The sequence below is a fragment of the Mytilus californianus genome, unplaced genomic scaffold (assembly GCF_021869535.1).
Source record: "Mytilus californianus isolate M0D057914Y unplaced genomic scaffold, xbMytCali1.0.p SCAF_4, whole genome shotgun sequence".
Lineage (NCBI taxonomy): Eukaryota > Metazoa > Mollusca > Bivalvia > Mytilida > Mytilidae > Mytilus > Mytilus californianus.
The window spans coordinates 30,249,986-30,260,931 of record NW_026262690.1 but is presented as its reverse complement, the minus strand read 5'-3'; the positions used below and the strand labels follow the sequence as shown (position 1 = coordinate 30,260,931).

The following is a 10,946-nucleotide window of genomic DNA, read 5'->3' as shown; positions in this document are numbered from 1 at the left end:
TTGTATAATCTAAATGAAAGTTCAATTTTTCCCGTCAAAAAATTTATTACTTATTATTTAATAGTATAAATCAAATGTTGTTAAGACTCATAAGAAAGGGGAGCATAACTATTTAAGTGATCAAAAGAGAAGGTATGATAAGACATCGTTTTACTCCCTTTGAATTCCATAATCAAAAAGTATCAGAAATTTATTAAATAATATCCTTCTGATATTTACCTGTCACTGATATATCATTGTTTATATTTTTTAAGTTTCTTCACGTCTTCCAACTTCTTGCATTTAATGCAAAACTCGAAGAATTGTTGAAATAGCCTTAAATGAGGTCGTGTCATTAATATTTATATATAAGCTATGATCGCTTTCCCAAAAGACATATTTCACTACAAGATGTCTAATACAAATATGTTAATCAGGATAGCGTATCAGAAACTATAAAATAATTACTTTTCCCTAAAGTTCTTTTCTTTTATAGTTAGTTACCAATCTTAGATTTGTCCGGGTTCTGGGTCTGAATGCACAGCAAACTGTAATAGCAAATAAATCACAAAGGAATATTATGTGTGTATCATAAAAATTATAAAAAAAAACCAGTAAAACAAGATTCGTTTTGTGTTTTAAAGTCATGTGTATAAAAAACAATATGACCGTCTTTAAGTGATTCGTTTTATGTCTGAAGCAATTATTTCATAGCCTCTAATTTGATAACGAGGAAGTCGTATTAAGATTGCAATTTAAATATTTTCAGTATATTGAATACAAGTTATTTCTAATTGATAACTTTACTTTTGGTTCATTTGAGTAATAAAATTATTAATAAGATTCAAATAGGGACGCTAATGAATGCTAAGGATAAAAATCTATTGAATATATATTGTATATTTGTTCTTTTAATTGTTGACCACAATTGTATCACGTTTGTCAGGTTTAAAGCAATAGAGCATTAAGAGAATAATGGTCAAAAGATTGTCTGATAACAAAACCAATATGATTTAAACAAAATATTGGTGAACCTCCGAGGCACCTTTAGGTTTTTGTAAAATGAGCTGTATTACACGCATACCGCTGACCTTTGCTATCAAAATATAAAGCTTCCATCAGAACTTTATTCTGGCATTGAAGATTTGTGAGAAATGTTTGAAGTTTAAACTAACCAAAGCAGTTTGTTAAATATACCAACCTTGTAAATATTGTAGATAGGTGAAACTTTGATATCAACAAATTTGTGAAAATGGAAGAAAAGAAAGTAGAACCCATGATTGACGATGATGAAAGAAAACTTTGGAGAAATTGGACTTTCTTAAAGCACGAACTGCGGGTTGAAGAGTTGACAGAAGGGTTGTTCAAAGCAGGAAGATTCGATGCTGAAACCAAAGAAATGATATTAACAGTTCAACCAAATACGAAGTTCATGAAAGCTGAAAAGTTTTTGAGTGCTTTAATACGGTCAGGTATAAAAGGTTACAAAACATTCTGTAAACTGATGAAGAGTGATCCGTCAAACAGATATGCCGAAGTCATGGAAAAGTTAGGAATATCTGATCAAGATTATATGTCGGGTAAGATTATAATAGAAAAACAAAAGATATGGGGTATCCATCAATGACACAAAATCAGTACATGCACAGCAAAAAGAAAAAAAAACAATTTGTTGCTGTTCTTCATCTCAAAGTCACCGTGAGGCCTAACTCATTTTCAATAGTCATTGTAAAGTATGTTGTTTATGTTTTGTTGCTAGTTCATCTTGTACGGTTATTATCTTGTCAATTGTGCACTATGATCTCATAAAATAGGGAATTTCATAAGAATCAAGTGGAAAGAATCTAAGTTGTTCAATTAGTGTTGCTGTTTATTAAATCTTTATGTCTGTGACGTAATGTTGATTTCAAAGCCTCTCAGATTTGATGTATATATGTCTTCGTACTTAATCCTATAAAGCACACTAGAAACCATGTCAATTTCTGTAGCGACTTCTTTTGGTCATATTTGTTTCTATGTTTTCTCATTCTATTCTGCTGGGGACTAAAGAATTCTTTGTTTAAGGTGAATTTTCAATTTTGAACATGTGAGACGAGAGAGTCAGTTTCAAATCACAAAACTTGTAATGACTTATGGAATGTTGAACAACCTCCGCAAATATACAAAATGTAAAATAACAAAAATACCGAACTCCAAGGAAAATTCAAAACGGAAAGTCCCCAATCAAATGGCAAAATCAAAAGCTCAAACACATCAAACGAATGGAAAACAACTGTCATATTTTGACTTGGTACAGGCATTTTCTTATGTATAAAATGGTGGATTAAACCGGGTAACAATATATGTGTTAATAGTTTATGTTTTCCCTTGCAGATTCTGTATCACAGGCTGAGACGGAAGATCAGAGGCCAATATCAGCAAATTCAAGCATGGTATCTATTTCATATATAAACAATGTTTTACATTCATCTATTTGATAAAAACATTTTAACTGGGATATAACTTACATATGGGAGTTTTCTCCTCGTTACTTTTTTGAGATAGGTACTTATTGTGCAACAACTTATAAGTTTCCGTTGTTCCATACAATGACATTTAGATTTTGTGGACCCTTTTTTATTTTTTGGTTTTCATGAGAATGCTTGATATCCATTCACACACAGATCCAATATAAACCGTGGCATATCACAGGAAATTCTAAGTTTTCAAAATATCTGTAATCTTCAAATCAACAACTGGTTGGAAAAACAAAAAGAATAAAAATGTAAGAAAATATAATAATATGTCTGGCTTCCACAAACGTCTGCATGAAATCGAATATAACAATGTTTAATCTATGATAAATATTATTTTAAAATACACATTTGTTTTATTATTAAGAGTGGTGGTACAGGAATAAGCTCAAAAGATGGGGAGACGGGAGAGAAGAAAATAAAACCACCAGTACCAGATATTTTACGACAACTTCCGGCTTCAACAAATGAAGGTGGTACAACAACGCCAAACTTACTGACGACTCCAACAAGTCTTATTCGACAAGCCTCTGTAATGAGCATACCTAACAACGACACGGCGAATGCTGTTTACGCTGTCAGAACGGCTCTGGAATCTGGAGAAACAACAAATACAGTAGCCGATTTAACTACACTGGAAAAAGAACTGGTAAGAATTGCACCTACAATAGCTGATCTTTTTCAGAGAATAACAAAATCTAAGGACGAGCAACCAAACGCTTCTTCAATTGAAGAGTTAAACAAACTGAAAGAGGAAAATGAGAGATTACGAAAAACAAATCGGACACTGATTGAAAAGTTAAACATTTTTCAACAACAGATTATTAACCTGCAGCTAGAGAATAAAAAGTTGCGCGCTAACGATAAATGTGACCAAAAGTCAAAAGAAGAATTGAACAAACGGAATCAGGAACTCGAAAACTTGAGAAAGAAATTTGAAGTACAACAGCAAGAACTTGAGCGAAAGGAGATAGAACTCAATACCCAGCTTCAAAAAATACATGAAATAGAGGAGGAAAACGAACGACAGAAAATTCAGATAATGAAGTTAGAAGTATTACATGACGAAAGTGTAGACGATAGGAAAGAACAGCAAGATCAGATAGAACAACTGATGAAAGAAAAAGCACATCAACAGTATCAAATAAATGCTTTGACAGAAAAACAATCTGCAGACGAAGAACGCTTGCAAAAGATGGAACAACGCTTACTTATGCTTGAAAATGTTGGAAGTGGATCAAGAGCTTCATATTGGAATAATCGAAGTCGAGATAAGAACAAACGGACCACTCGAATCATGTCTCCACCACGATCGATGCCATGGATGAACGGAGTTCTGAATCGTTCGCATAATGCTAACGTTAAGTTTAACCCTCCCGCTCCACTCAATAAACCTCCTCAAGAAAAAGGTTGGTCATTCTGAGAAGATATCAAAACTGTGATAACGCCAAGATCGGCAAGAGGCAATAGAAATAAAATATAAACAAGATAGTCTTAAAAGTGCACTTATAATGTGAATTTTGATAAAATCACATGTACACCTTTAAAAAATAATATAAACTGTTGATAGAGATTTGAAATTGATTTTGCTTGTATAATGTTGTATTTTACATGATGTAATCGAAACAGACCAATGTAATTTTAGTTTGATAAGAATATCATTGTAATTTCATAATTTATTTGATTTCGAGATGATAAGACAGTAACACATTTTTTTTTCTCACGATAACCAATTTATTTTATAACATGTGGCAACAGTTGAAAAAATTATCAAAGTGAGAAGATTTTGTGTGATGGTACATTAGTATTCATTCATACAAATAATAACTAAGTTCATTTTTCACCTCCTAATGAAATTGAATGTTAAAGGATTTGCAATCAAGCGGTTGTTTATTTATTATATTTCCGGTATGTTACGTATTTATAAGCAACTGATGCTATAATTAAAATCTCATTTTCGCATTATCTTTTTTCTTGTTACATACAAGAAAGTTTGAGAAGTAATTGATCGATTATAATAACGTGACTATAACTTCCATTAAAGAACAGCACTGCAGACGTTTCTATGTACGAAGCACTCGTAGATTAAGGTTGAGCTTCAAATTAAAAAAAAACCCTGTTAATGTTATTTTTCTGTGCAAGTTTTGTCAACATCAACGTGTGTGTCGAAATCACGTCGTGTTTGCGCCGACAACAAATACCGAAACAACAAGAAAATGGCTTTAAATTATTTATGGTTTGAAGCGAAAATTAAAAAAAAAAGATTGATTATCATGCAGTTGAGATATACAATCATTGTAAGTTCCCAATACGAAAAACTTGTCTCTAATTCATTTTTCATTTGAGCATACTGATGACCAGATTTCAAACATCTTGTCTAAAAAAATGTATCTTAAAAACCAGTTGTTGGCATGACACGGGTTATGTTCTTCTCATATATGTTATGATGGTATGATACTAAACCCCTAACGGGAAGGATTGTGCCTGATATTCATATGATGAAGACATAATCTTTCAATCAGTTTAATTGAAGTCTGGAGCTGGCATGTCAGTTAACTGCTAGTAGTCTGTTGTTATTTATGTATTATTGTCATTTTGTTTATTTTCTTTGGTTACATCTTCTGACATCAGACTCGGACTTCTCTTGAACTGAATTTTAATGTGCGTATTGTTATGCGTTTACTTTTCTACATTGGCTAGAGGTATAGGGGGAGGGTTGAGATCTCATAAACATGTTTAACCCCGCCGCATTTTTGCGCCTGTCCCAAGTCAGGAGCCTCTAGCCTTTGTTAGTCTTGTATTATTTTTAATTTTAGTTTCTTGTGTACAATTTGGAGTTTAGTATGGCGTTCATTATCACTGAACTAGTATATATATTTGTTTAGGGGCCAGCTGAAGGACGCCTCCGGGTGCGGGAATTTCTCGCTGCATTGAAGACCTGTTGGTGGCCTTCTGCTGTTGTCTGTTCTGTGGTCGGGTTGTTGTCTCTTTGACACATTCCCCATTTCCATTCTCAATTTTATCTTCAAACCAATGAAGGATCGCAAATTGCAGAATGCTACTTCCATACCAATAAACCCATCTACTCTACATATTGTAGTGAGTTTTATAAGTTTCGAAACAATATTTGTTTGAAAGAGAACGTGGTACTGTCTGTATGATGATGCTGACGATGTAGCGTTTACCGCCCAGTGGCAAATATCACATCACATCAAGACTATACATCACATTCCTGTGTACAAGACCCGACACACTGAACCAGATTTTGACGAGCTAATTCGCAGGATAAGAGTCCACAGGAAAAAATATTACCCTTAATTCATAAATTCCGGTTGCTGAGTGGAAAAGCAGCAACTACTAATTTTAAATTGTTAAAAGTAGCTTTCGTTAATCGAGTGATGCCTTACATCGTCGGCTTTATCTAAAATTTTAACCTATAACATTCCATGTGCATGCTACAATACATCATGTACTGTGTTACAACCCTACATAAAATCGAAGAAAAAAGTCATCACTCAACTAATGGAAGTTATATTTAACTAACCTAATTGGCCGAGTGGTTTAAATCATTGTTTGATAAACTTGTATTGATTTATTGTTTGTTGTCTCCTTTACTTTTTATGGTAAATATTTGGACGAAAACAAATTAACAGTAAAAACGATAGGTAGGTTTGGCAAGGGAAGTCGTCCGAGATGAAGGGCGGGAAATATAGACCTCTATTTGAAAATGAAAGTATGCTGGATATAGGCATCATTTTGTCTTGGCTGTGTGGGATGCATAAATACGCAGCCACGTCCGGTCGGCAAGAAAGGAGAATGTCACGATCTCTGCACGTTACAGAACCCTAGCAACAACTCTTTGAGGGGTCCGTAGGTAGCCAGTTGCTGGAATATGTCTGCCCCTCTCCATTATATCTTCATTTTTCAGTGAAAGTCCAAATTGACCACGCTTTATCTCGGTCGCCTTACCTTTCAGAACCTACTTATCGTATCAATTGTTATTTTATTCTCGTCCTGTATATACATGAAACATTTGCCACTGAACGTTAAGCAAATAACAAACAATCAATCAATACGTTTTTTTCAAACAAACAAAAATGTCTATTTGATATATTGATCTTTCTATGAAACTGGGTGTAAAAAGTAAAATAACAAAAAAACCGAACTCAAAGGAAAATTAAAAAAACGGAAAGTCCCTTATCAAATGGCAAAATCAAAAGATCAAACACATCAAACAAATGGAAAGCGATTGTCATATTCCTGACTTGGTACAGGCAACTTTATCTGTTGCGGTGGTTACAATTTCTTTTTTCGCTGATTGGAAATTCAAAGAACGTCATTAGATTTTTTGCTACACGAACAGTACAGGAATAAACCATCATTTACAGACATTCAATACCGAAAATATAAAAGAAACGTTTTAGTCTTGCTTCAAACTACAAGTAAGCGAAGTGCTGTTTAACACCAAAAATACTATCGTGGAGAATACCACTATTTATCAAATTCCTATTGATGGAGTCATACTTCCACAATATATCTCTATATTTGTTGTCCTCTAGATGTCATAAATTTGCGCGAAGAAATCGTTACTGTAGCATATTCATTAACATTATTATACGCAGATAATTTATGTATATGTACGTATTTAATCATGACCAATGTCGATGATGCAGGATGAAACCTTCATGGCCGAACAGTCAATCGGAAGTGATATCGCTTCAGTGGAAGTAAATCATGAATGATACCTTCAGGGACGAACTGTCCATCAGAATTGGTACCACTCCATGTGGATGTGAATCTGACAAGGACGATACCTTCAGGGATGAACAGTCCTTCATTTGTGGTATCACTCCAATGGAAGTTACATGAATGATACCTTAAGGGACGAACAGTCCATCAGAAGTAGTATCGTTCAAGTAGAATAATCTGGCAAGGACGATACCTTCAGAGATGAAAAATCCATCAGAATGGGTACCACTCCAGTGGTTGTCAATCTGACATGAATGATACCTTCAGGGATGAACAGTGTATCAGAATTGGTATCACCCCAGTGGATGTGAATCTGGCGTGGATAATACCTTCAGGGACAAACAGTCCATCAGAAGTGGTATTGCTCAAGTGGATGTATATCTGAAATAGATGATACTTTCCGGGACGGACAAATCATCAGAATTAGTATCAATCAAGCGGAAGTAAAGCTGACATAGATGATACCTTCATGGACGAATAGTCCATTAGAAGTGGTATGGCTCAAGTGGCAGTAAATCTGACATTGATTAATAGTCCATCAGAATTGATATCACCACTCTAGTGGAAATTAATCTGACATAGATGATACCTTCAGGGACGAACAGTCCATCAGAAGTGGTATCACTCCATTCGAAATAAATCTGACATGGATGTTACCTTCAGGGACGAACAGTCCATCAGAAGTTGTATCACTCCATTGGAAGTAAATCTGACATGGATGATACCTTCAGGGACGAACAGTCCATTAGAAGTGGTATCGCTCAAGTGGAAGTAAATATGACATGGAGAAAAACCTTCAGGGACGAACAGTCCATCAGAAGTTGTATCACTTCATTGGAAGTAAATCTGACATGCATGATACCTTCACGGACGAACATTCCATTAGAGGTGGTATCGCTCAAGTGGAGTGGAGTCAATCTAGCAGAGATGATTCATTCAGGGACGAACAGTCCAATAACAGTGGCATTTCTCATGGAGAAATGAATCGTTTTAAACTAGTTTTATAAGTACTCAAACTTTCTTTACTATCGATATTAACAGTCGTTTGGATCTATCGTTTTGATAAAAAAAAGCCTATTGAGTATATGGTTCCAAAAGGTGTTTGTGTTGTGGGGTTACTGTTTCATTGACATAATTTTACCTCTACGTTTACTTTTTCATATGGATCTTGTCTGCGAATGTAAAAGATTTCCGAGTCTAAAACCATATGTCTACTGTACTGCAAACCACAATTTTCAGTTGGGGAGTAAGGAAATCATGTTGTTAAATAATAATAATAATATTTATACAGGTAAAGGCAATATATACAAATACATAATACAACCTTAAAATATAGCAATGGTTGTGATATAGGTACCTCTAATGCCTTAACCCAAGGATTACCCATGAAAGCAAACAAGCTTATTTCCAATGGGGTCCTTATAGTCTTGATAATAAAATAAATAATTTATCATTCAATATTACAGCAATAAATAGTATCCATGAATCACAGCTTAAAACATTCGTATAAAAAGCAATCTAATAAAATATAAAATCCGCATCTGACATTGACCTGAGTTTACTCATTAGGTGTTGTTTTACTTCATACTTAAATTTTATTTTTGAGTTCACATGAAATACCTTTTACATAATCTGGCAAAGCATTCCAGTTTTTAAAACCTCTATAACAGAGAGAAGAAGATTCTACACCTTTGCCATTTGGAACATAAAAATTGTAAGTAGTTGTTCTAGTATTCCTATTCGAAGAAGTTCTTGAAAAAACACTTTTTAAGTATTCTGGACATTTGTTGTGAAAAACATTAAACATGATTCAGACGAAATTGTTTCACTCTGTTGCAAAAATTTAATAATCCCAATTTTTCAAATTCATTTACAGTGATTCGTCTTCTCTAAGGAAGATATAATATAAACCGTATAACTTTATTTTGAATAACTTGAAGCTTGTCTTTAAGTTTTTTGGATAAGCCTTCATATCAACAAGCACATGCATAATCAAGATGGCATTGTATAAATGCAGAACACAATGTTTTTCTAGATTGTTGAGACAAACATTCTTTATATCTATATAAAAATTTAAGTCGCTGATTAGCCTTCTTTATAATATTGTCAACAACTTGTTCACCAGATAAAAAAATGATACCTAAATATTTCACATTTGATTTACTCTTAATTTTAATATTATCACATTCAATAGAAAGTTATCCAACATTGATAAATACTGTGAAGAAACTTGCTTATTGAAATTGATGCGTATTAGTAAACAAGTTGTTAATTGTTACAACATTTGTACTAGTTGTTCTCTAATTTCTTTGTATATGAAAGTATTGATTTATAAATGCAAGAGACTTGTTTGTGTTGTGTGTTGCTGTCTGGTGGACCTATATCCTACATCTCCTTTTATTCTTAAAACAGTGTTCACATGTAATTATAGTCATCATTCAAATACATGTGTAGATCTTACAGACAATTTAACAGCTCATTGACAATGATGATCAGATTCCTATAGCGGGCTTTTCAGTAGGGGTTGGGGAGGGAGTATAATACTTACAGCTAGCAAAATGCTTTTAAACCGACCGTGCGAGGGCTGTAAAGCCAGTCAAGGTCGTTAAAAACTACCATCATCATGCTTTTAAACTTTTTCAGTGTATGTTAATATCAATCTATGTCAGTAACAAATTAAAAAAAAATCAATGTCTTTGTGTGCTTCGTATTCTAACTGCCTATGGACATGATTTACCTTCTTTTTCTATCGCAATTCTAAAGAATGTTACCTCTGTATCTGAAACCAGAATATGAGCACAAACTTTACGTTAAAATATTGCAAGATACGACCACAATGACATTTCTTGCAAGGTGAGAACCGAATGAAATAAGATTAAACGTGCTTATTTCAAAAACAATTTGAATGGTAAATTGTTTTCAATTATTCAAAGGCCCCTTCCTATTGTAAAAAGTGAATTCGAAATCACATTTCAACAGTGAACTTATGATAAAAAAAAGGATGTTTCAAACAATTATAAAAGCTTCGTTTTGATATTGATAGTCTCCAATGTAAATCTTTATCAAGCCGGTTCGTAAGCAACACTTACAAAAGCCATTGTATAGCATTGTTAAAAAGGTCCACATCTCTCAAAAGAGTCGCCAAATGTCACAGTATTTGGTACAAAATATTTTGGAATCATAATGTAACCATCCATGTGTTAATGAAATAATCAGTTTTATCTTGATTAAGCACGACAGATTTAATATAACATTATTATTGATTCGGTGCTATCTATTTATCTTCTATAACTGTTTTGGTCCGTATTACCGTTGCCTTAATAATCTTGTAAGGAATGACGTTTAAGTTGTATTACAGATAAGATAGCTTTACGCACGTCCTATGCATTTTATTTTAAACAATTTGAATAACAATGAAATTGATCAAATATGGTTGCTTTGTTTTTCAGAAATCAAAATAATGAACTAACAGAAATGCTTTAAAGAAAACTCTGATAATCACACATTGTCAGGTGAAATAATTTGAAAAGTAAAGCTTGTTATTATCATCCTTCTTCTGATGAAAGGAGTGAAATTCAAACAATAAAATACTTATACATGAGAAAATATTTAGCTTATGTAAAGATCAAATATTAGGTATTTGATTAAGCATTATTACTTTATGCAAAATTGCATGTTACTATGAAGTGCAAAGAGGTTTTGGCT

At 33.4% G+C, this 10,946-nt stretch overlaps 1 protein-coding gene across 1 annotated transcript; it reads left to right on the top strand.

Moving 5' to 3' along the window:
* The first annotated feature begins 1,095 nt into the window (after nt 1-1,095).
* LOC127739450 (uncharacterized) lies at nt 1,096-4,457 on the top strand. The gene is made up of 3 exons (XM_052251234.1): nt 1,096-1,559; nt 2,353-2,411; nt 2,860-4,457. Exons 1-3 carry the CDS (start codon nt 1,232-1,234, stop codon nt 3,913-3,915), a joined length of 1,443 nt encoding a protein of 480 aa, XP_052107194.1. The 5' UTR covers nt 1,096-1,231; the 3' UTR covers nt 3,916-4,457.
* Nucleotides 4,458-10,946: the final 6,489 nt, after the last annotated feature.